This window comes from Mandrillus leucophaeus, unplaced genomic scaffold (genome assembly GCF_000951045.1).
Source record: "Mandrillus leucophaeus isolate KB7577 unplaced genomic scaffold, Mleu.le_1.0 Scaffold15, whole genome shotgun sequence".
In the NCBI taxonomy this organism is placed as follows: domain Eukaryota; kingdom Metazoa; phylum Chordata; class Mammalia; order Primates; family Cercopithecidae; genus Mandrillus; species Mandrillus leucophaeus.
The window spans coordinates 563094-590501 of NW_012101476.1; the positions used below are offsets into that span (position 1 = coordinate 563094).

Genomic DNA, 27408 nt, shown 5'->3' on the forward strand with positions numbered 1-27408 from the left:
TGCCTATTGTCCTAGACCCTGTCATAAGATGACAGTTCCCCTTAAGCACTCTATAGATAACAGTTTGAAATTATGAAATGTTGTGTTTTCCCTGTGAGATAGTCTTTCAGGTCCTGCATACCAGTGAAACTATTACATCGGCTGATTTGAATGAAGGACCCCACTGGTGACCCTAGGAAGGTCTGAGGAACACCACAAGAAGCTGACTCACCAAAGAACACAATTTCCACATCTTGATTATTTAATATCCCTCCCCCTGATCAGTCAACAACCCCAATTTTCCAGCCCATCACCCTCCATGATCTGAAAAACCACAGCCCAGAACTCCTCAGAAAGATGAATTTGAGGCTCTCCTCCCTTCTCCTCACTTGGTGCCCTGAGATAGTTAAACTCCTTCTCTGCTGCAATCCTGTCGTCTCAGGGTAATGGATCTGTTACTATGCAGGGGGCACACAAACTTATTGGTTCTATATCAGAAATAATACACAGAGCCCCAATTTGTTCTTCTCCCTTTGCTTCAAATGATATATTTTTTTTGTGCTCTAGCTCAGGAAGCTGGACCCAAACTTGACACGAAGCATACTAGGAACAAAGCTAAAAATCTAGAGATGTATGCGTATCAGATGGGAGGAAGTCAGCTCAGGTTTCTCTTGCTGATCCATTTCTCCAGGAAGCCAACCCAAGGAATCAAGTCTTCAAGCAACAATGGGAAAAGATGAATTAAAATGTCCACATAATAATACATGGATGAAGAGGAGTGTGGGTGAGGATTTTAACCCAGAGGGTCTCCCTGGAGAGTAATTCATCTTACTGGATATAAACCAACATGCTCTAATTTTTCAAGTAAGTCTGAATATATTTAAACCTTCAAAAAACATAGTAATTTTTAATGCAGTCTTAGATTGATGAAGGTGGTTCTTACAGTTTTTACTCCATGCTGCACATATGATGAAGATTCCATTAGGGAGTCCATCTGAATCAAGCATTTAAATCACTTAACATTAACTTTCGTTTGAATTTGTCCTTTCAAATCAGCATAGATTTTGATAACCTGCTCCTTCTAGTCATCACTCTCCCTAAATATAAAATCAATTTTTAAAAAATCAGGATGATTTTTTAAAAGTCTATGAAATTGTAAAAATTTGTAGAGTTATCACTAGCTTCTGAAGTGACATGCTCTGTGTAGGCAATTCTAAAAAGACTATTTGTAACTATGTGAGCTAATAGTATAGAAGCCATGATGTAAAACTGTAATATCTGTTTATTATGAGCAACAGAAAAATGGAATGAATCAAGGCACCACTCTTGCTCAAATCAATCTATGGACAACATGACAGTATGGTGTGAACAGAACAAAATAAAACCATTGAGTGGGTCCATTTGCAAATAAGCCCATTTCCTCATAAGGCGGGAGAACATTCATTTAATTTAAAGCTCAAAAACAATCTCTTTGCATAGAAAATACTTTTTCTCATTAAAAAACTATAAGTGCTAAGACAATTAAATTAATACAGCATCACCATTGTTTGAAACCGAAAAAAAGAGGTTTAATTAATCTCATTGTGTTCTAATTCACTGTTAAATCAATAAGAGTTTGAAAATTTGTCAAACTGACATTGTATTCATTGTTTTTCTATTTAGTAGAGATGTTTAAGAATTCACTGAGTAGTGTTGTAGAGTTTAAATGAGTTAAAACAGGACAAGGACTTAGACAGTCACTGGCCCCGATTAAGGGCCCATTAACTGTTACCTGTTGTTGTTGTTAAATGTAAAGCCATGAGCCAAGCTTCTATCTGCTCTTGGTTTTTCGTCTAACTGCAAACTGGACCTCTTTTGCCTCTACGTAAGTTTCTTACCACCCGTATCTCTCTCCCTTTGCCTCTGAGCTCTAACCATACTCATCTTCTTTCTGTTTCTTCAACTCTCCAAGTTTTTGGCCATCTCCACTGGAATGCAAGGCCCATAAAAGCAGAAAACACATGTGTTTTGTTCATTGTTTCACCAAAACCTACACTAGTGCCTAACACAGAGTAAGTATTCAATAAACTTTGCTAAACAAGTAAATAAAAAAATGGAGAGCTAAAGGGAGGGAGGGAGGGAGGGAGGGAGGGAGGGAGGTCTTAGTTCAATCTCACTAAGATTAAGTCTATGGTCAATATTAGTTTGCTAGTGTTTCCTTTATCAAACCATTCTTATTACTAGCACCAGGCTGCTCCCACCTCACTTCCTATGTCTATATGATTTTTTTGTACTCACAAAAAGGATTTTCCTCTCTTGCATTCTAACACAAGGAGTCCCTTGACAATTTAATATTATATAATATATGCACCTGGAAAGATGTTTGACTAATTTTTGACTTACACTTAACCACATATGACCGCTTTCACTTGAAGGCAAAATGGAACATTTCCTTGTCAATTTTCTTTCCAGATTATATGAAGAAGAAATTGATAGTCTTGTTCCATGTTAATCCAAAGCTCTTCTGATTACATAAATTTAAGAGAGGACTGTCCCTAAACAAACTTCAATTCCACACTTAAAGTATGCTTACAATGACAAAATTGTTCTGCATTCTATACATATTGGAATATAACACATTGCATAATTTACAGGTTAAGAAAATGGACTCCGGATTCAGACGAGGGGTTCAAACTCTAGTTCCTATTACTAACCACGTGGACATTGAAACCTTCTGAGGTGCTCTTTTTTCATCAAGCAAATAAAGAAAATCATAGTAGTGCTACTAAGTAGAATAGTAAGTTTGTAAAAGGCTTATCATGGCACTTTGCACATAGTGAGTACTCAATAAATACAGAAGCTGCTTGTAGACTGAGAGAGAGCAAACTAGAACTGAGGTCAAAATCCCCTAATGATAGGCAGGCAAGCCAGTACCTGACCTAATGAACATCTGGTAGAGATTCGCTGAATGAATGGCTGCTAGTGGTGACCGACTGTGTGACAGCCTTTCCCTTTCTTCCTCGCTAATTACTAGCACCTCTTATTACTAGCACCTCTGTTCAGGTTTTGTGGCCCTTCCTACACTGATGTGATGTACTTTGTAGAATCCCTTTCCTTGAGCCTGTGATAGCCAAAATTGCATGCCTACCATAAATGCTGAATTACGTAAAATGCCTTTGTAAGACTCTGATGTTAGTTCCTGCTCACACTTTTCTAACTCACTACAATCCACTTTAATCTTTGCATTGGCATTTCTGTTTAGAAGAGCAAACCAGGAATGATGGCTCTGGGCTGAGAATCTGGAATGCAGATTATAACTGCTCGGCAAGTTCGCTTGCTTTGTGTAAACTGGCTGCACTTCTTTTGTCCTCATTTGGAAAATAGCTTTGGCTGCTTGATATCGCCACATCTTCCATTTTACACATTCTCAGTTTCTGACAAGAAAAGTAGAGAGGAATGCCACACTGTTGCAAATCTGCAGATACGCATCAGTTTAACCTTATTTGTTCTGGTGGATTTTTGTAGATGAGAATGAATATTTAGGCTGCAAAATTCCAGCTTGATTCCCTTCTCTTGGTTCCAATTTCCCAGGGTTTGTTTGCTCAAATGCCCAATGTAACAGCACTACTCTATTCTAGGGGCCACCTTCCACTGCTATGGGTTGACCTCAACAGGCATTAAACCTGCATGCAGAGCCAGGTATGGTGGCACATGCTTATAATCCTGGCTCGAGACTGCAGTAAGTTATGATCACAGAACTCCGGCCTGGGCAACATAGCAAGACCTTGTCTGTAAAAATAAATGATAAGTAAATAAAACATTTTAAAAACCTGCATATAGAAATGAAAGTCCATGATAGAAGAGCAAAAAAATCAAATGCAATCCTGGAGCTATGCGGAAACCAAAGGACAGATGAATATGTCTAGATTAAAGCTCTTTAGCATCTACTGTCCATCTTATGGGATTCCGTAGACAAACATACAGTAGAAAAGCCCAAAATAAAATGGCTTAATTCTATATTTAAAACCATATTTTTTCCTTATTTGTATTATTGCAGTTACGTAGACTATTAGTTTTTCATGCACAGGCAAGAGCTAACCAAATACACTGATTCCCCAATGTGACCCTCTATAGCATCAAGACCTATTTTTATAGTAGTGTAAGTACACGCACCAACTATTATGTGTTCTTATGAAGTAATCGTCATCCTGTCAACTGCTGTAAGATCCTGGGGAAGTTGCTGAGCAATGCTGGTGTTCTATGGTTATGCAGTACTTGGCCAAGCTCAGTGGGTAATTTCTCCTAAGTATATATATGCTTAAATGGCACCTAACAATTATCTCTCTTTGGAAGAGTGCAAGTGTAGCATGCCCACTCTCCCAGATGTGTGCACACTACCGCCTCCACAGAACTGTCCCATTGCCTCTTCTCTCTAGAAGCTCTGGGTTAGTCCTTTCTCTAGGCACAGAAGCAGCTGAGTGAACTCTGTGCCTAGGGCAGCTGTCACTGTTCTTTTCTCACCTCTGGGAGTTACAACAGAGAAAACCTATTCTCCAGAAAAAGACCACCCTCTACAATGTCTTCATAGGAAAAAAAAAAAAAATGGTCACATCTGTGACACAGCCCCAAGTTTTTGAATTCTTATAGGCACCTCGGATCAAAACTACTCAGTAACCTGAGGTAATGGAAAAGAAAAACAACAGAGTATGACATTTATTCATGTACCAAATTCTTGGTTTCTCACCTATTAATTTTTGATCTCGCAAATTTTGCTGGAACAGAACATGATAGAGTACTGGCTCTAAAGTTCTAGGTTCAGATAACAAACTCAAAAGGGGTTTAGGAAACTAATCCAAGGGAGAATCATAAATTTGAACCTTAACATGGACTCTTGTTCTCCACATTAAAATATATTGTACTACCATTTTTCATACAAATGATCAAAGAAACCAAGAGTTGGCTCTTCGAAAGAATATACAAGAATGCTAGACAGCTGGCCAGATTAACAAAAAAAGAGAGAAGATTCAAATAAGTGCAATCAGAAATGACACAGATGACATCATAACTGATCCCGCAGAATTACAAAAGATTCTCAAAGACTATTATGAATACCTCTATGCACACAAATTAGAAAATCTAGAGGAAATGGATAAATTCCTGGAAACATACAACCTCTCAAGATTGAACTAGGAAGAAAGTGAAAACCTGAACAGACCAATAACAAGCTCTGAAATGGAATCAGTAATTTAAAAAAACCTACCAACCAAAAAAGAAAAAGTCCCGGATCAGATGGGTTCACAGCCAGATTCTACCAGATGTGCAAGGAACTGGTACCAATCCTACTGCAACTATGCCAAAACATTGAGGAGGAAGGGCTCTTCCCTGATGCATTATATGAAGCCAGCATCATCTTTATACCAAAAGATGGCAGAGACACAACAAAAAAAGAAAATTATTAGGCCAATATCCCTGATGAACATAGATGCAAAAATCCTCAACAAAATACTGGCAAATCAAATCCAGTGACACATCAAAAAGTTAATTAACCACAACCAAGTATGTTTTATCCCTGGGATGCAAGGTTGGTTCAGTATGTGCAAATCAATAAATGTGATTTATATTATAAACAGAATTTAAAGCAAAACACATGATGATCTCAATAGCCTCAGAAAAAGATTTTGATTAAATCTAACATCCCTTCATTATAGAAACTTTGAAAAGAGTAAGCATCAAAGGAACATACCTCAAAATAATAAAAACCATCTATGACAAACCCACAACCAACATTATACTGAATGGGCAAAGCTACAAGCATATCCCCTGAGAACAGGAACAAAACAAAGACTCCCGCTCTCATTACTCCTATTCAATATGGCACTGCAAGCCCTAGCCAGAGCAATCAGGCAAGAGAAAGAAATAAAAGGCAACCCAATAGGAAAAGAAGAAGTCAAACTATCTCTCTTGACTGATAATATTATTCTTTACTTAGAAAACCCCAAAGACTCTTACAAAAGACTACTATAACTCATCAATGATTTTAGCAAGGTTTCAGGATACAAAATCAATGTACAAAAATCAGTAGCATTTCTACACACCAACAACATCCATGCTGAGAGTCAAATCAAGAACACAGTCCCATTGACAATAGCCACAAAGAAAATAAAATACCTAGGAACACAGCTAAAAAAGGAAGCAAAAGATCTCTCTGTGGAGAACTACGAAACACTGCTGAAAGAAGTCAGAGACAACACAAATAAATGGAAAAACATTTCATGCTCATGGATAGGAAGACTGAGTATTGTTACAATGGCCATACTACCTAAAGCAATTTACAGATTCAACACTATTCCTATCAAACTACCAATGTCATTCTTCACAGAATTAGAAAACACTATTCTAAAGTTCATATGACTCCATAAAAGAGCCTGAGTAGCCAAAGCAATTATAAACAATGACAACAACAAAACAAGCAAACAAACAAAGCTGGAGGCATCAAACTACCTGACTTCAAATATACTATAAGGCTACAGTAACCAAAACAGCATGGTACTGGTAAAAAAACAGACCTATAGATCAGTGTAACAGAACAGAGAACACAGAAATAAAGGCACACATCTAGAGCCATCTGATTTTCAACAAGGCTGACAAAAACAAGCAGTGGGGAAGGGACTCTCTATTAAATAAATAGTGTAGGTATAACTGCTAACCATATGTAGAAGAATGAAACTGGACTCTTACATTTCACCACATACAAAAATTAACTCAAAATGGATTAAAGATTTAAATATAAGACCTCAAACTATAAAATCCTTGAAGAAAGCCTGGGAAATACCCATCGCAACATCACCCTTGGCAAAGAATTTTTTACTAAGTCCCTAAAAGCAACTGTAACAAAAACGAAAATTGACAAGTGGGACCTAATTAAATTAAAGAGCTTCTGCACAGCAAAAGAAACTACCAACAAAGTAAAAAGACAACTGATAGAATGAGAGAAAATATGCACAAACTATGCATCTGAAAAAGGTCTAATAACCAGGATCTATAAGGAACTTAAAAAAATTGACAAGCAAATAATCCCACTAAAAAAATGGACAAAGACATGAACTGACACTTCTCAAAAGAAGACATACAAGTGGCTAACAAACATGAAAAATTGCCTATCATCACTAATCATCAGAGAAATACAAATTTAAACCACAACGAGATACCATCTCCCACCAGTTAGAATGGCTATTACTAAAAAGTCAAAAAACAACAGATGCTGGCAAGGCTGCGGAGAAAAGGGAATGCTTACACACTGTTGGTAGGAACGTGAATTTGTTCAGCCAACGTGGAAAGCAGTGTGGAAATTTCTCAAAACATTTAAATCAGAGCTACCATTCAGCCCAACAATCCCACTACTGAGTATATACCTGAAGGAAACTAGATCATTATACCAAAAAGACACATGCACCTACATGCTCATTGCCATGCAATTTCACAGTAGCAAATACACTAAATCAACCTAGGTGCCCATCAATGGTGGACTTAATAAAGAAAATGTGGTACATACACATCATGGAATACTACACAGCCATAAAAAAGACTGAAATCATGTCTTTTGTGGTAACATGAATGGATTTGGAGGCCATAATCCTAAGCAAATTAACACAGAAACAGAAAACCAAATACCGCATGTTCTCACTTATAAGTGGGAGCTGAGCACTGAGCACACATGGACATAAACATGGGAATACTATATACTATGGACTACTAGAGAGGGGAGGGAGGGGACTGTGGGTTGAAAAACTACCTATTGGGTACTATGCTCACTACCTGGGTGCAATATACTCACATAACAAACCTGCACATGTACCCCCTGTATCTAAAATAAAAGCTGAAATTAAAAACATATATTTTTAAAAGTACTATATGTGTACTACTTTTAATTATGAAATGCCAACTTGTTAATATCCTCTCTCTCTCCTCCTCTCCCTCCCCTGCTCAGCGTCTCTTGCTCTTTTCTCTCTCTTGCTGTCTTCTCTTCCCCCTTCCTCATTAAGCTGTATGGTTAAGGAAATGAAAGCAATCTCTGCTTCAAGGCACAGCCAAAAGGAATCAGCACTCTTGACTTTGACATCTCCAATTCCTTCTACCACACTTCATCAGAGGAAAAAAAAACAAAAAATGACAGGATACTTCTAGATGAGATGATTCCCTGCCATTATCCTTAAAGATCTATCCAAATCACGTCATTCCTTTCACTTGCTAATTGGTTTCATAAGTCTTCTTCCTTTCCTTGTATTTTCTATTCTTGTTTTCGGGGCAATTGCCGACGTATGCATAGTTCTGGATTTTATTTTAAGTAATTTGTAGTTGACTATCGTTTATTTGTGCAATTGGTGTAATTAAACCTAATTACATAATTGGTGAAAGACTGAGTAATCACATAATTAGAATGTGCAATAATAACAGTTGAAATCCTATTGTTATGACGTGTAATGATACAATTATGATGTATAACATTCACAGGGTACTCTGCAAAGAGCAAACATGGCTCTAACCCTGCCTGAATGGAGCACAGCTAAAGTTGGAGACCTGGAAAGTAGCCTTTAGCACCGACACTTGGACTTGCTCATCATATTTATCCCCCTAATATAGCCTTCGACTTTCATACTCCATGGGAATCAAAGGCAGCAGGGGAGGCCTAAGGAAGGTCCTCATGAGGGCAGGAGAACCCACATCTTCAAGAACCAAATCACCAATACAACCAGCCCTTAGACAGAAAGGAGCAGCAAGAGATGGACTCACATATCTGAAACAGTCATTCCTGCATGTCAGTTTTAAATCTGAAATTGTAATCAGGACGCAAAAAGATAGGGTTGGAAAATGTCTGGTGATCACACACACAATTACAAGTGGTCCTAGTGATTATGGCCTGGGACATAACTCCCAGCTCTCAGTCTGCCCTCTCCACCCCAACTCCAGTCATCTTAATCACCGGGACATAGATCAACCACCAGATGTGCTGGCCTCCCAGGTCCTTGCTCTGCTGATTGTCGGTGACCCTTTCCTTTCCTCCACGCCACCGACCCACTTCCATGATCTTGCTCTGAACCACATTATTTCATCATGAAATGTGTATGTACCACATGATGAAAGCAGCAACTGTAGTGTTTCTGATATCTCAGCCTCAAACACCCCATTCATCAACAGCAACCTCTCATTCTTGTGCTCGCCTGTTCACGTGCTCCCCACTGGGACCCTTCCCCAACCTCAGAGAAATCTCCAAATTCTGGACACCTCCCCCAACATTGCTCCCCTGGCCAGCCATCTGCTCCCTGCCTTACCTCGCAACCCTCCTTGTCTAGCCTAATTCCCATAGTCCACCATTGTCATCATCCCTGGGCAGCACCCTCCTTCCATAACAGAAACTCTCAGCCCTGCTTCACACCAGCCCTGGAAAGCTGAAAGTTCCTGAATAAAACCACACAAGGGAAATGACTGGTTTCGCTTTAAATTCATGATCTCAAACTGCAAATTGACACTCCATACTGACTGGCAAACTGCTATTTTTCTTGAATTGGTTTGCTTTCCAATTTTCCAAGGCCACTATTTCACTGTTTTTCTTCTCTCCTCCAACCTCCCATGTTCTTTTCTGCACCATCACGCTCAGTGGATGGCCTCACCTCATCATGTCATTAAAAGTCACATAAAAGAATCAGGCTGGTTACACTTTTTTTCCTACCAGCAGCTCTCCAACACTGCACTCACAGGCGCCCAGCACATCCTCTGCTTCTTCATTCATAACACACCATGCCCTCCACAGACACTCTTTCGGCCCTATACTGTCTAACTGTACTGTGTTGCTATAGCAAGCTCTCCCTTGCTGCTGGAGCTCTGCTGCCAAAATATAAGCTTGCTCAACTGTCCTCCATAGCCAACCACATTTCCAGAGACTGTTGCAGGCTCCAACCTTTAGTCTGTTTCGATCAGGCCCTCCCTCTACTCACTAGATCTTCAATATCAAAGAAACCAGCAACATCCCTGTCACAAACTCCACAGATGACCCTGGACCCTTACCTTCCCTCTGTCTCAACAGTTAAGCAATTGGCTACTCCCTCTGCTCGAAACCCTCTCCTCCTCAGGCTTCTGACATCTCCTCGCCCTGCATGTGACCTTCCTCAGTTTCCCATCCAGCCTCCTCCTGCTTTACTCACCTTCTAAATGTTGGGCATCCTCTTGCCTTCACCCTGGGCACCTTCTCTCCTCTCTCTACATTCTTTCCCAAGATGGCACCATCAACTCACAGGCATTCAAAGTCATCTTCGTAATTTCCAAATGTAATATGATTCCTCTCTTCTGAGTTCTGGACTCAATTATCCACCTTGCTGTTTGACATCTTCTCTTTTGGGTGTCACAAACTTCTTAAACTGAACGTATCCAAGATGGAAATCCTGATTTCTCCCCAGTGCAGCCCTTATCCCCCAGTGTAGCCCCTCCTTTCCCAGTAAATGCTACCACCAGCGACCTGTCTTTGAAGCCAAACACTAGAAGGCTAGAAGGACCCTGATTCCTCCCTCCATTCGCTCCACATCCAATCCATCAGGAAGTCATGTCCAAAATGTCTTTCTCCTCTTTAATTTCCCTACTTCACCATCCCACTAGATCAAGCCAGTGTCCTCTTCTGTTGGGATGGTCTTCTCTTTTATCTTCTGAGCATGATTACAGATTGCACCTGTTTTGTTTTGTCTGTCTTTTACTTTTGCTTTTTTTTTTTTTTTTTTTTTGGCCTGTCTCCTTCTCTAGACTGTAAATGTTCCCTGATTACATTTACTGTTTTACTTATTTACAGTATCCAGTATAGATCAGGTAATTAACTTTCATCAGATAAATAAATAAATGACTATGGTGTTGGCATCTATAATATGCAGACTATGAGCCTCATGGTAAACTTATAAGGGCCATGACGAAAGCCAGGGCCAGAGCAGAGATAATAAAATTAGCTAAAAGCTACTCAAAAAGTTAAACATCGAGATACCATATCTTGATATGCTATGAACTGGATTGCATTCCCCAAATTCATATGTTGAAGCCTCAATCCCCAGTGTTATGGTATTTGAAGCTGGGGCCTTTGGGAGATAATTAGGTCTAATCAGGTCATAAGAGTGGGGCCTTATGCTGGGATTAATGTCCTTGTAAGAACAGAAACTAGTGAGCAGTGAGCTTGTCCCTCCTCCAACACCTCTCCCTCTCCCTCTCTCTCTCTCTCTCTCTGCCATGTGAGGACACAGCAAGAAGTTGGCCATCTGCAAGCCTGAAGAGAGCCCTCACCAGAAATTGACCATGCTGTTGCCTTGATCTTAGACTTCTTAGCCTCCATTGCTATCTTGAAAACATCATGCTAATTGAAAGAAGGAAGTCACAAAAAGCCACGTATTACAAAATTCCATTTGTATGAAATGTCTAGAACAGTCAACTCTATAGAGACAGAAAGTAGATGAATAGTTGCCTAGGGCTGAGAAGATTGGGGGACTGGGAAATGTGGAATGATTACCAATTGATACAGGGTTTCTTTCTGGGGTGTTGAAAATGTTCTGGAATTAGATTGCGGTGATAGTTGCACAACTCTGTGACTATATTAGAAATCACTTTAAATGAGTGAATTATATAGTAGATGAAATGTATTTCAATACAACTATGAAGAAGAAGAGGGGAGGAGGAGAAGTGGGAAGGAAGGGTGAGAGAAGGGGGAGAAAGAGAAGGCGAACAGCAGCAGCTCAATTTACTTAACGTAGCTGAGTTAGTCTATGGAATCTAAGTTGCCACCAACAAAAAAGTAAGCCACTGTTTTATATGCTACCAAGAAAGAAAATGTTTACCAATTATAGCCATAAGAAGTCATGAATGATGAGGCACTTCCTGATTTTGGAGATTTTAAACTATGAAAAAATTGTATCTTAGAATTAGTAAAATATAGTACATGTAGCTGTTGTCAGATCTAGGTAGCAACTTCTGAAGCTTTCTAAATTAGAATTACTTCTTTAAAGAGAATGTACTAACCATGAACTTATTCATTCATAAGAAAAAAAATTGTATCAAATGAGTATTATAAGCTGGATATTGGCTTTATATGTGGTATTGACTCTGTGCACATCATCACATCATTCATTTAATCCTCAACAACTACCCTTCAAGATAAGCATTATATTCCTCATTTTATAGACAAGGGCATGGGCTACAGAAAGTTTCCACAGTTCTTAAGTGGCAGAGCCAGGATCCTAAGCCATGTCTCCAGGTCTCTGCTCTGTCCCTGTGTTATGAATGAACAGTTCAGATGCAGAAACCTTGTAAGCAAAAACTGAATTTTTGGCCAGGCATGGTGGCTCACGCCTGTAATTCCAGCACTTTGGGAGGCCAAGGTGGGCGGATCACCTGAGGTCAGGAGATTGAGACCAGCTTGGCCAACATGACAAAACCCTGTCTCTACTAAAAATACAAAAATTAGCCAGGTGTGGTGGTCTGTGCCTGTGGTCCCAGCTACTCGGGAGGCTGAGGCAGGAGAATCACTTGAACCAGGAAGGTGGAGACTGCAGTGAGCTGAGATCATGCCACTGCACTCCAACCTGGGCGACTCTGTCTCAAAAAAAAAAAAAAAAAAAAAAACTAACAAAAAAACTAAACAAAGAAGAAAACTAAATTTTTTTCTAAGCCCAATTTTTCCTCTGTCAGCTTTAGAGATGTAGATGCCCATCAGTGCCATCATCTCAGGCCTTACTTCTCACATGGCCACCTTCTCCCAACATCAACTGGTATGTATAAAGGGATATGAATTACAGTACATTTCTGGAGAATATTCTTGGCAGCCCTTGAATTTCCTGAGTTCAATATGTTGGTTTGCCATGAAGTCTCCAGGAGCTGCCGAATGAAAACATAGAGATACTTACAGATGACACAGACAGAACAAAGTGGAAAATGAGAAACAAAAGAAGAAAAAAGTGGTATGAAGTGCAGGTGCACCTCAATTTATGCTGCAGATGCTTTCTTGAAAATTATGTGTAGATCAAATTGATTTACGAACTAAACCCTATTGTAAATTCAACAAGAACATTGTGATGGAAACTTTTGTAATGAGAAAAATTTATTTTTGTTGAGAATAGTTGATTCTCAGCCTCTCTTTTGAATTTACTTGTTATTCTTCTCAAGGGGAGCCTACTTGCACATAAAAGTTCAATAACCCCCTGGGATTCTTGATGTACAGGAATGTCATAAGACCAAAATGCTTTATAAAGGCTTAACAATATAAACTATCTATGCCACTTATAATAGCCATTTCCATAATACTTTAAATATATATCTCAATACAATGGGACGGTTGAGAGGATGCTTCTCAGGTATGGAATTCTAGGACCACTATTGAAGGAGATTATTTGAGTGGGTGGGGAAGTTCAGAGGAGAAAAGTATCTCCCTTGGATAACCAAAAGCCCTGAACCGTTCTCTCTTGACAGTTGAGAGGGAGGGAGAAGTTGAAGGAGTCCAGTACTCCATTCCCAAATGACGCCCCATGGCCTCCTTGCAAATTACAATGTCACTAGTTCCCTGGTCTTCTACAGTCAAAGGTTACAAAATGGCCACCCATACAGGTTTCAAAATCAAAAGTGTTACATTTCTTAAAATGGATTTGCAGAACTACTTGAATGAATAAAAGATCTGCAAGACATACTCCATGTTCCCACTGGGGAATAAGTCACTGGAGTTGAGTAGATGCTCCTGAAGACATGCCTCCTGGTCCCCACTACTTCTTAAGCCTTGCATCCAGCCTGGCTCCTGCAGGCATTTTCACTTGCACCCCAGTAAGAGTCTCATCTGACCTAAGCGTCACCACCACTTGACTCAACCAATCCCATGTAGAGCCCACAAATATCCATGATCCCAAAAACGTCCTTTCTTTAATGTGGTCTCATTTCAAAATATATGACACTATTGGATTTATTTATTTATTTATTGAGACAGAGTCTCACTCCATCGACCAGGCTGGAGTGCCGTGGTACAATTTTGACTCACTGCAACCTCTGCTTCCTGGGTTCAAGTGATTCTCATGCCTCAGCCTCACAAGTAGCTGGGATCACACGTGCACGCCACTATATCCGGCTAATTTTTGTATTTTGGGTAGAGATGGGATTTCATCGTATTGGCCAGGCTGGTCTCAAACTCTTGGCCGCAAGTGATCTGCCCGCCTTGGCCTCCCAAAGTGCTGGGATTACAGGCATAAGCTACCGTGCCCGACCTTATTTTTTTATTTAATTTAATAAATTTTTTAGAGCTAGCCCAAATTCTTTCAGATCCTCTGTTCTTGAAGTGCCCTCCTGGTTCATTTCGTCTAGTGACAAATATGACTCCATATCACCACTTTCCCAGAGAATCAGCACAGCAGCCATGCCTCCAGAGCTTCTGCTTCAGAGATATGCTTAATAAATTCACTTTACCCTTTGGACCACAAGGTTTAGAAAGGAATGTTGTTTTTGTTTTTGTTGTTGTTCTGCTTTCCATCAGCTTAATACAATCGTGACGACATGCTTCTAAGAAGGACCCTAAGACATTCATTTCTTTGAAGGACTATTACCAGTGAACTGACAACAAAAAGTTAATAGACATAGGATTCAGGCGCACTCAGGCTCACTCTGCTTAAACTAGTGGAGTGGGGGCAGAAGAGAGAGGTGTACATTCCATATCCATACCAGCCTGGGGTCTTGGGTTCTAAGAGGTGTGGTGTCTTTGGCCTGAGCCCTAAACCCAGCAGCTGCAGTTAGTGCCAAAGCTTATAAGGGCAAAGAAAGTAAAGAAAGATCAGTGTTTTAAAGTCTCCACCCACCATATGATTTCTCAGCAACCTCAACTGTTTTTTGTTGTTGTTGTTTTGTTTTGCTTTTGAGACGGAGTTTTGCTCTGTCGCCCAGGTTGGAGTGCAGTGGCGTGATCTTGGCTCGCTGGAAGCTCTGCCCCCCTGGTTCAAGCAATTCTCCTGCCTCAGTCTCCCAAGTAGCTGGGACTACAGGTGCCCACTACCACACCTGGCTAATTTAGCAACCTCAAGTCTTAATCCATATGGGAACTGTAAGAAGATCCCGGTCTGTTTCGCATCACTAACGTGGTAACTCGTGATTGCTGAACACTGGCTGAGCAGCCATGCTCTGTCTGGCAGCATTGTTTTCTAAGCACTTAGGTGTATCTTCTCATTATGCTCATAAAATCCCCATTATCAGCTCCATTCTACAAGTGGAGACCTTGAAACTTAGGGAGCTTAAATAATAATAATAACTAAAATTCATGAAGGGTGCCCTTCTAGCCCTCTACACATATCAGGCACTGTTCTGAGTGCTTTTATATGTTAACTCAATTAATCCTCATAACACCTTTTTTGTGTTACTATTTACGTTGTCTTCATATTACAAATGAAGAAGCTGAGGCACAGGAAAGAGGTGAAATAAGGTCACTTAGTTGGTGAGTAATTAAGGAGAACTTGAACTCGGGCAGCTTGACACCAAAGCTGTGCTTTTACTGCTAGGCTGATTTGCTCAAAGTCACACCACTGGTTAAGGCTGGAGTTTGAGTCTACTCCATGTGGTCAGAATCTAGAGCCACAGGGGCAGCCATGTGCTCTGTGGCCTGCTTAGATGTCCATGGGGTCAGATTTCCTCTGCAGTGGCTCCAACCCCTGGCAGCAGGGTCTGGGATGAATGTACTGCCTTTCTCAGAGCTAGGCTGGGAAAAATGTCTCCTTGTCATTTATTTTTGAAATGTCAGGAGATTTTAAAACTTCTAGGAGAGGAGATAAGTGATAAGAAGAAAATCTGGTCGTTTTTGTGCATACAAAGGGGCCATTCTAATAGTGGTCTCAAGGGGTCTTTTCTAGACACAAGAGGAGAAGGTTGTGTTAGTAGCCCCCTCTTCCCTTCCTGGGGAGTTTGAAACTCTACCTAGTTTTGAAACCTAAAAATCCCCAAGCTCTTGGATCTGCTCCTTTTTACCCCCTTAGCCATACATTCCAGTTTCTGCTAAAAAGTCTGCCTCAAGACATAAGTGACACCCAACTCTTGGGTACCTGTTTTCTCTTTTCATAGAAACCAGAGCTTCTGGGGTTCTGAGACGTCTCTAACAGTCACTGACCTACCACTAGCAACTGGGTTCTACAAATAATGCCCCTGGGGAACTCAATAAAATTATCAATCACTAGCCCCCACAGGTCTTAATAGAGAGTGGATAGGTGGAAGGTTTATCAATCAGGATGAGTCATTTGATTCACCAAGGGAAAAGATAAATAAACCAACACTCCAATTAATTTTAACCTGAAAAGAAACTGCTAGCAAATGGTGCTTTAGCCAAGTCCGTAGGGTCTGAACAACCTTAATTATTCACAAATGCAAATTGCTTTTACTGCTTGCTAGATAATTTCTTCACGCCTTCCATCCAGTTCCTCTTCTCCTTACCATCCTCCTTTCTCCTCACCCAGTCTCTTTATTCCTGAAAAGCCAAAAGGAAATTTCTGGAAATGACCTTCTAATCACTCAAGCTTTTTCTTTAAAAAAATTTAATGAATCTTCTCAAGACCCTAATTAGCTTAACCTGGGATCCAGGCCTGCCCTAAGCCTAAATAATCCATAGATGGGCTTCAGGGACCCCATGAGCTAGCTGAAATTATATGCAAAATTGTGGGGGTGGGTGCAAAAAAAAAATCAGAAAAAATGAGTAAGACCTACTATTTGACAGCGCAAGAGGGTGATTATAGTCAATAGTAACCTAATTGTACATTTTAAAATAACTGCAGGAGTGTAATTGGATTGTTTGTAACACAAAGGATAAATGCTCTAGGGGATGGATACCCCATTCTCCATGATGTGATTATTACATATTGAGTGCTTGTATCAAAACAGGTCATGTACTCCATAAATATATACATTTGTGATATACCCACAAAAATTAAAAATTAAAAACGAACAAAAAATTGTGGGGGTAGGGTACTTCCTGACTCCCTGCCCATCCAGAGGTCCAATTTTCATCAAATTCTCAAGAAAGTCTATGTTCTCCCCAATCACCCAAAACAGCATTAAGCATTAAAAGACTAGACTGTACCCACCTAAACACTGCATCACAAGGAACATTTATGATGCAGAGTGACAGAGACCAGGCTTAGGAGCCAGAGAGATGCAGGTTCAAATCCCAGCTCTGTCACTTATGAGCTCCATGAATTTAGACAAGTGTCAAATTCTCTGAGCCTGTTTCATCATCTGTAAAATGGTGATCATCATAACTCCTTCATCACAGGATTACTGGGTGTCTATACAAAATAATATGAGAAAGCACATAGCATTTGTATATAGAAAGGGCAAAATGAAAATCCTCTCTACAAGAGAGAGAAAAAAGGCAGATCTAGGCTCAGGAGCAGAGACGCTGTTCTCCTGTCTTTGGGAGCTGCATTTCTGGCTTTGCTAAAGATGAAGGTCACTGTACTACAAAGACAATCAGATTGGGATCACCCGTGGGAAATCCATAAGAATCAGATTGGAAGAGCACTCTTTATGAGCATCATATTAGATTATAAACCTTTTTATAGATCTTATAGTGGCATGCCCAATCTGATTTAAACTAAGCCTCTAACCCTCTATTCTTCTACTGTCTCTACCCACTACTCCCAACATAATGTGATAAGAAAAGTCTAAACATTTCAATCATGTACAATGTGAAGCTGCATCACAGTCAGGGCACTGAAATGACCCCAGGGAGTCTGCACAGCCAGATGCCAGCAGTCCTTCTGCAAGATCCAAATATTTTCAGGTTCTACCTGGGTCAGTTGGCTGCTCTGGGGTAAATATCAATTAGATGCTTCTAGATCTTTTGGCTGTTGGAATTTCCAGAACAGCATCAATGACTTCAAAAACATCCTGAAGTTGATTAATCTGCTCCTGTTGCATGGGCTAGATTCCTGACTCCAGAGAACAGGCCAACAAAACGCAGGCCAAGAGGACCCCACCTTTGCATTTCTATTTCTCATGGCAAGGTTGCCTCACTCCCAGAAAAAGAGAACTTCAGCTTTATTTTCTGAGACAGGCAGAGGATTGAAGCTGACTGCCATTCTCTATGTATCTGATTTTATATTGATTGGATTGTGGGCATGCCACTGGAGAGTTTAAATGCACTAAAATCATTTTATCATTTGTCTTTGGCTATAAAGAATTTTAATTTGGGGCTGGGTGTGGTGACTCACACCTGTAATCTCAGCACTTTGGGAGGCTGAGGCAGGCGAATCATGAGGTCAGGAGTTCCAGACCAGCCTGGCCAACATGGTGAAACCATGTCTCTACTAAAAATACAAAAAATTAGCCGGGCGTGGTGGCTCGCACCTATAGTCCGAGCTGCCCGGGAGGCTGAGGCAGGAGAATTGCTTGAACCTAGGAAGCAGAGGTTGCAGTGAGCTGAGATCGCATCATTGCACTCCAGCTCTGGGTGACAGAGCAAGTCTCCGTCTCAGAAAAAAAAAAAAAAAAAAAAAAAAACCCAGAATTTTAATTTGGAAGGCTCCTCATAGAAGTTGTAGTTTTTTCTCAAACCTTGTTGTGACACATAGTGTATTGGCTTTTCAGATGACATTAACCCAGCCCCATGTTCATCTTGGTACTGCTCAGTTAACCCCTGCCCATCTGTATTTTTTGTCTTTAAAGTCTTTATTATCAACCTCACTTCCCAGCTATAAAAGCTGTTTGTCCCCCCAAACAAGTTTAAAAGAAAGTGCAGAATAATCAGAGTGTGTCTAGAATGAATAAAATATGAGAATCCCATGACATCCAAGATGGGATATAGTCTTGATCGGACATACAGACAGACGTGGTGACAGAAAACTCAGAAGCCAGGAGGGTCAGAGCGATGGAGCTTGCTAGAATACAAGTTCATTTTCTCAAATGTGAGTGTTTTGCCCTCTCTGATTTGCATGCCTCCTTTCCTTCCTCAATGGTGAGGCACCATCTTCTAACCACAGATGACTTCTTTACGCCGCACAGTGGCAGAGAGCATAGTTTCAAGGAGGGTGTGCGTGCATCTGGTAGAGGTCATGGACAAAGAGAAGAGGAAAGTGAAGTCTTGGTGGTACTGGTTCATGCAAAGAATCAAACAGCCCAGTGAGTCAGAGATCTGGAAAGTATGTGGAAGCCTTCAAGACTTAAAATATCCAACTACCATGAGAGAAGTTCCAGAACAGAGAAGCCTCTTCCAGCACGGACCCAGCAGCTACAGAAGGGCTCAGATTGCTTGCTCTGCCATGCCTCTGCCATCTGCCCGCTGCTGAAGTCAGGCCCAGGGAAGAGGTGCTGCCCTTGAGCCAGCCATTCTCAACCGCTGTTTCTGCCTCTCACTTTGCCATATTTGCTCCATATCTGGGATGGTACAGTTCCACAGACCGAGATACACCTGGGGTTCAGCAGACCTAATTAGCCTTACATGTATCTGCTCCCAAAACAGAGAGTCATTTATTCCAGTTGCTGTCCTGACCAGCAAGGTGTGACCTAGGCCCGTGGCCCATAGCCTCAGACTGGGAGAGGAGCCACATTCCTTCTGAACAGTTTCTAAAAAGCTTACAGTCCCAAATGAGTGATTAGAAGTAGAGTTTTGAGGATGGAGCTGAGCATGTGGATGTCACATCTCCTCTTTTCAGTACAGCTTTCAAGCCCCTAGATGCAAAGGCAGGACCCTGATGAACTTGCCTTTTCTATGACGGTCTTTACACCACAAGACAGGGGCTGCAGGACAAGCCCAGCTCCCAAAGACCCAGCCCAGAGCTCAGGAAAGCCAGGCTGCTTCTCACCAAAACTGAAAACTAGGACACCGTGGGAACACTTAGGACCCCACTCAGGCACCAGCTCCTCCCAGGAGCTCTTCCTCACCCTCCTGAAGTGCTGACCACCCCTCCCCTTGACTCACTCCCATTGCAGTGCCAACTCAGAACACCTATCCCCAAAGCCAGAGTTCCTGGGATTCAGATCTTGGAGGTGTCACCCATTCCTTATGCGACTCTGTGGGAGCTACTTAGTTAATCTGCACCCTAATGTCCTCATCTATCAAATGTCAATGATGACAGCACCCATCTCACAGACTTGGGTAAGGCTCAGAAGAGTTAATCAAAAGAAAATGCTTAGAACACGGACTAGAATAGTAAGCACTCAACATACTTCCTGTGCTGTTGTTGGCACCACTGCTCCCACTTGTCAGATACCATGTGAGACCAGGAGCCCCTTGAAGGTGGGAAACTTTTTTCTGTTTACTTCTATGGTCCTAGCACCCAGCACAGAGCATGGTGCACAAAAGGCTCAAAGTGTTTAATGAGTGAATGAATAAAGTGAATCCAGTTGGCAATGCTGGACTATATATATTCAGTTTGACTTGGTGATGGTTGCCTTACAGAGTCCTCCCCTGCAACGTCCTGAAAGAGGGGAGAATGTCAACGGGCAGGCACACTGGCCAGAGAGAAACTGAGCAATGTGAGAATGGCCAGGGGAGAATAGGCAATGCAGCAAAAAGACTGGCATTGAAGCTGACAAACTGGGCTGTCTTGGGCACATCCATTTCCTCTTGGGCTTCAGTCTGGCCATCTGTATGTCTAAACAAAGGCAGGAACTACTAGAAAGATGGGGTATCATTTCGGCAAGAATAGGTGGAAAGGTGAAACATGACCCATCTTTCTCCACCTGCCCCAGGGGACTCCCCCACGGCCAGAAAAAACAGAAGCTCTAAACAGGCCCTGCTTCGAAGTCACAGCAAAAACCATGTCTAGTGTCCCCAGTAATTCTCTAGCATTCTCCCACCTGAGAGCCTCCTCCTCCCCACACAGGCCTGTGGAGTGCAGTGGAAACACTTCGCCTCTCTTTGAACCACACGGCAGGAAGCATGAGAACTTCCTGTAGCTGCCGCGGGTGCCCACAGGGCTGCCGGCCCCTGTGCCACCACCACTGAAGAGGCTTTTGTGGCCTTCTTCCTGTGGCCCCAGGAGGAGACGGGAACTGGGAGCTGGCAGGCACCACGGGGCTATGGAGGCCATAGGCCAAATGGAGGAGCGTGGTAACCGTCTTTGAAACCAGAACTGCTGAGGTCTGTCTATAGCTCAGACAGTGCTGTGGGCCCCTCTTGCAGGCCAGTTGTCTCACCTGGACCCTGGGCTCTGAGTAAACAACCCAGTGATGCCACCCACAAAGGCCGCAGATCCAAGCTTAGGAGGCATCTTCCCGTCAGCGCCCTGGGGGACCCTGTTGCCAAGTGACATGTGCCTGTGATTGCAGAAGGCCCTATTCTCCCAGAATCTAGGGGAGGAAGGGGGACTCTACACAGCTGGAAAAGGCAAATTCTAACAGTCCTTTGTGATTTTAGACATGGTATTTAATCTCTTTTGAAATGCCAAATAATATTAAAAGAGGGCATGCTGTTTTTATGATTTTTCAGGAAGGGTCATGGACTAATAACAGGTTGCGAACATTGGAACATTGCCGGGAGGGTTCTTGCCCCTGCTGTAGGTACATATTGCTGTTCTATTTATAACCAACATGAAAACAATGTAATAATCAAAACTAAGAGATGTATACATCCCTTTAGCCTACCTATTTTTCTTGGATCTGGAATATTCTGGGCCTCAGTTGTTGATTTTTAGCAGCAGTTGAAAGGAGCTGACCAAATGCACATTAACGAGAAGACATTCCTGTCTCTTTCTCTCTTCACCAGGAGACGTCCTATTTGAGCCATCCTGGTTTGAGATCCCAGCCTCCCACCCCCCCAAGCATGAGACAGCCAGGAGTAGGCCCCCTGCAGCCACAAACATTTGTCAGAGTGATTTGGTGAAGTTCAGCACTGAAAGCAATTTCTTACTCGGAAAATCATTTATCATGGACAGCCTGTCGAAAACAATCTCATTTCAAACCCTTCCCAGGGAGAAAAGAACTGACAACTGGCACTAAGTAATCTACAACAGAGCCACTGGGAGTCATTCATCTTTCCTCTGCCCAGCCCAGGACTTGACACTTTCAGAAGAGAAGTGAAATCAATCATAACTGCTCTGAGGGACTTCAGCTAAAAGAGGAGGGGGCTACCGGGACAGTCACATACTCCTGAGTGTACAATGGGAGATTTTTCATAGTCTCCATTTTACTAATAGCCAAAATCCAGAAGAGCAGTTGCAGGGGTCTTTGAGGAAGGTGTGCCTCCTTCATTACAAAATATGTTCTTTTTGTACTTTTAGCTCATCTTAAATGCCAGAATCCTCCTTCTTAGGGAGCAATTAAGGAAAAACTTACTGCTTTTTTATATAAGCTGACTTCCCCTTTGCCTGGGGCAGTCTTTTCTTTGCCAGATCATAGCATGGAGTTTGTGGCATAGTAGATAATGATTCTGGGCATGCCATTTCCACTGACGTCAACACCCTGGAAACAGTCAGAATATCTAGCAATTTGAGGTTCATGGAGAAAAGCAGAAGAGGGAAAATGTTTCCCCATTAAGTTCCCTGCTTTTTTAAAAATACAATTAGTTACAGGTAGGAAAAGCGATTGATCACTTTCCTTACTGAATGTCTGATTAAACCTAGGTTCTTGTTTTGAGGTTCACCAAGCCCCAGAAGAAGCTAATGAATTTCAGGGCTCCATCATTCTAATGTTTTGGCATTAACCAGTGACTCAGAAGGTACTGCCAGATGCAAATTATGACATCAGTGCTATACTTCTGGGAACCAAATAAAACAGAACCACCTTTGTAGATGGGTAGCTCCCACCAGTTCCCAGAAATATTTATATTATGGATATTAGTAGTTCATTATTATACCAATCTTAACTCAGAAATAAATCACCAGGTTTAGCACATATGATGCTTTAAGATAAAATTGTCCTCAAACTGCTCTCATTTCTCTGTCATTATTAGGGGTCAGAAATCCTGACTTTTTTGGAAAGAAGTGTTATGCTATTTTGCCCAAGCCAAATGCAGGCATTAGCGGTAAAGTTCTGGGATAAAATGCTCCATTTGAACTGAATTGTTCATGTTAAAATGGCTGATTTTTATTAGCCATTTGGGAGTACTTCTGCCACTTCTCAGCTGTCACTTTAAGCAAGATACTTTAGCCTCTCTGTGCCTTGGTCTCCTCATCTGTAAAAAGGGGGTAATACTGCTACCTACCTTGTAAGATGTTATGAGGATTAAATGATGTGATACTTGCAAAGGCCATAGTGCCTGCCAAAAAGCAAGCATTTAATTTAAATTTTTTTATTTTTTATTTTTGAGACGGAGTTTTGCTCTTGTCATCCCGGCTGGAGTGCAGTGGTGTGATCTCGGCTCACTGGAACCTCTGCCTCCAGGGTTCAAGTGATTCTCCTGCCTCAGCCTCCTGAGTAGCTGGGATTCCAGGCACGCGCCACCACACCTGGCTAATTTTTATATTTTTCGTAGAGACGAGGTTTCACCATGTTGGCCAGGCTGGTCTCAAACTCCTGACCTCAGGTGATCCACCTGTCTCGGCCTCCCAAAGTGCTGGGATTACAGGCATGAGCCACCACGCCCGGCCTAATTTAAAATATTTTTTTAGAAAACTCTCAGCCAGAGATGAATTAGGGGGTAAGCCAACCACTCAGTTTTCTGGCAGCCAATCTACAAAGTCCCCAGGAGATCACTGGAAAAGTAACAGGATGGAAAAATGGGATTTTCAGGGCAAGCACTCACTACACATGATCGAGAAGAGCACTATAAAAAACCATGTGTGAGGAGGTAAGCCTCCCGTAAGGACAACATCAGAGATAAACAAAGAGTCTCTGAACTGCTAAAGAGGCTTACCAGGATCCCTGAGGCACCCCTACAACAGTTTTCTTCCTTCTCCTCCTTCCCTTCCGCAACACAAAGCTTGGTTTCTCTGCTAAATAAATACTGAATACTTATGTAACAAATATCAATTTGAAGGCACATAAAATTATGAGCCTGCCTAAGCATCCTCTTGGCCTACCATGCTCTGAGCTAACTGGGGCACTGAGTGTAAACACTTTCCCTGCTACTGCTTTGCTCTTTCCCTCCCTCCTTATTCACCACATTCAATGATCAGAAACTCCAGCTTGAGTCACCTGCAGTCATGTGGCATCGGTCCAAAGTCCTCACTACCATGGGCGCCAACCCTAATACCTTCCCTTAGGGTATCCTCAGCACTCACTACGTAAGAATCTACTTTGCTTGGGACCAAGAAAAGAATAATTCAGCATGAATATGATATCACTGGGACTTGTTAGTGAGTGTTATTTGGAAGATGTGGCTGAAAGTTTTACGGAGGGATGTATGCTTCCATCACAAGTAACACAGTGTTAACTGCTACAAAGCTAACAAAGCAGTTTGTGGCCAAGAGGTTTTTGTTTTCTAGAATGAATAAGAAGGCCGTGTTCTTGAAGTAACTTGAGAAACAATGACTACTTCAAATTCACCCTGATATACGGACATGATGGAAAAGCAAACAAAGGTGGATCATCCACCTAGGAATCTCTAGTTCAATGGTTAGCTCAGTAAATCTTCCCAATTTACCATGCAGATCCATCTCCCTCACCCCCATGAACTGGTCTAGAGAATAAACATATTACAATTTTAGTATTAATTTAATCAGGCATGATTTTGCAGAGAAGCCCATGGCAAAAAACAAACAAACAAAAACAACTTTCTATACTTTTTATAATAAGGTCCAATACCAAAAATAGTAATAAGAATAATTTAAAAAACCAAACACCGCATGTTCTCACTTATAAGTGGGAATTGAATAATGAGATTATTTGGACACAGGAAGGGGAACATCACACACCGGGGCCTGTTGGGGGGTGGGGGGAGGGGGGAGGGATAGCATTAGGAGATATACCTAATGTAAATGACCAGTTAATGGGTGCAGCACACCAACATGGCACATGTATACATATGTAACAAACCTGCACGTTATGCACATGTACCCTAGAACATAAAGTATAAAAACAAGGGATAATTTAAAAGCAGATTGTTTAAAATCCATCTCTTTCTCTCTGTTTCTATCCATAATTGAGGAGGAAGAGCATTTGTTCAGCCTGCTGTCTGCCAAGCTTGTGCTAGGAGCTTCAGTCATCTCTTCACCCCAGTATATCATTGCTGTTGTACAGATGGAGAGACCAAGATTTACAGAGATTATCCCCTGCCCAAGGCTACCTTCCTGGGAAGAGGGAGACCTGGATTTGAACCTCACCTCGGTCTGAGTCCAAAGCCTGTGCTCTTCCCACATTGCGCCGCTGGCCATCCCTGAAGTTGCTACTGTAGGTGGAGCAAACCCCCTGAGATGAACCAAGGGAGTAGTGGCTATATATATATGTATATATACACACACACACACACAAAGCAAACAAACAAAAACGAAATTAGTTGGCGAGGATGTGGACAAATTGTAACCCCCACATGTTGTTGGTAGAAATGTAAAATAGTACAGCCATTGTGGAAAATAGTTTAGTGACTCATCAAAAAGCTAAACATTGAATTCCTAAATGACCCTGCAATTCCACTCCTATGCATACAAGAATTGAAAACAGGAATTCAAACAGATACTTGTGGACAAATGTTCATTGGAGCATTATTCACAATAGCCAAAAGCTAGAAACAATCTACATGTTCATTGACAAATGAATGGATAAACAAAATGTGTGGCAGTCATACAATGGAATATTATTCAGCCATCAAAGGGAATCAAGCACTGATACATGCTACAACATGGATGAACCTTGAAAGCATTATGTCAATGAAGGAAACCAGACACAAAGGTCACATACATATGATTCCATTTAGATGAAACATCTAGAAGAGGTAAATCCATACAGACAGAAAGCAGATCAGTGGTTGCCAGGGGCTAGGAGGACAGAGGAATGGGGAATGACTCTTTGCCGAGTATGGAGTTTCCTATTGGGGTAACAAAAATGCCTTGGAACTAAATAGAGGTGATGGTTGCATAACACTGTGAAGGTACGAATCACCACTGAATGGTACATATTAAAATGGTTAATAGTTACTGTTATGCTCTGAATTTTGCCAGGATTAGAAAACCAAAGAGTGGTAAAGTTAGAAGACATTTCACAAGTTCTTTACTGCTCTGCATTCTTTGTGGATGGGGAAAATGAGCCCTGTCAGTCTGTCCAGTGTGGAATTATATAGCTAAAGTTTACCAGTGAAGTTGGGGTTAGAAATCAACCCTCTGTCAATTAATTCATCAGAGCTTGCACCCAGGCTCGCACTGGGGCACTGGAGGAAAAGAAGAACAATATTGAGAGAAATAATTCTTTCTCAAGTGTAACTGAGAGCCTCCCAGTTCCTGCCTCTTTGGCTCAAAGCTCAGATTCCTGGGAAGTCATCCTCCATTCCACTCCAGGGAAAATGGCTTCCTACTTTTATGTGAAAAGGGGCCACGAAGAATTCAGCATCAGGAAACACCCTTAACTCTATCAACAGAGAAATTTCTGTCTTCAAGCGAAGTCCATTTGATTTGCTTCTGTTTGAAGTGAAGCAGATAACCTCAATCAACATCTGATTACTTCTTTAATTTCCAGAGCTTGCTCATTACCGAAGCCACACTGTCTCTAGAGAAGGACCTTGAGTAACTCAAATTTTAACATACCTGGGATGACAAGTTACTTAGCTTGGGCTTTAATTGAGAAATCAGTTATTTTACCCATTATTTTGCTAACATTATCAAAATCCTATGATACTCAAGGCCCTGAAATGACATTTTCCTCTCCTTTATCATTTGCACCTGTGACTCGGAGAAAATTATGTGTGATGGACATGTCAAAGATACATAAGTTCTTGAAGAGATTCTTTCCTACTTGCTCTACTCACTGATCCATTTCCACAGAACAAATTGAGCATCAGCATGAGAAGTCACAAGGCAGGGGATTCAATCTTTCTCCCCTGGCTTGGCTTTCTAAAGTGTGTGACTTTAATATTGTTGTTTTGCAAGATGTGAACATGTATGTAAATTTGTGTGCATGTATGATGAATATTTTTCCCTGCTAAAAGGTACTATGAAATTGATAGTGACTCTTTGCAAACCAACTCTCCAATAAGCTTCTAGTTTGTTTTTTTTTTTTTTTTTGGTTTTTTGTTTTTTTTAGGTTTGCCACTAATCCCCCAGCATTTCTGCAGATTGTAACTGAAGCTCAGCTTTTCTAGGAAGAAAATACCTGTTATTAAGGTCAACAACCTAAGAGTCACTCTTGATTCCTCTCCATTTTCAACTAAACAGCTGTTCTGTCTGTGACGCCTCCTGCACGTGCTCACACCCTAACTGCCTCTATCCTCTCCTAAGGCAGCAGCCTCTCAGTTGAGACCTAAGAAAACTGCCTCTCAAACATTTTCCTTGCTTTTGTCTTTCCCTAGACTCTATTCTCCACATCACAGTCAGAATGACTTTATTTGTTAAT

The 27408-nt window shown here is 41.4% G+C and overlaps 1 protein-coding gene across 16 annotated transcripts in view; it reads right to left on the reverse strand.

The window, feature by feature from the left end:
* Positions 1 to 27408, reverse strand: part of KCNMA1 (potassium channel, calcium activated large conductance subfamily M alpha, member 1) — a 770521-nt gene that overhangs the window by 340708 nt on the left and 402405 nt on the right. Inside the window, exon 4 of one of the 16 annotated variants that reach the window (XM_011974878.1) lies at positions 12780 to 12855. The exons of the other annotated variants lie outside the window; for them this stretch is intronic. Within the exon in view, the coding sequence (XP_011830268.1) occupies positions 12780 to 12841 (62 nt within the window). The 5' untranslated portion in view covers positions 12842 to 12855. The remainder of the gene's footprint in view (positions 1 to 12779; positions 12856 to 27408) is intronic. 16 annotated transcript variants of the gene reach the window in all.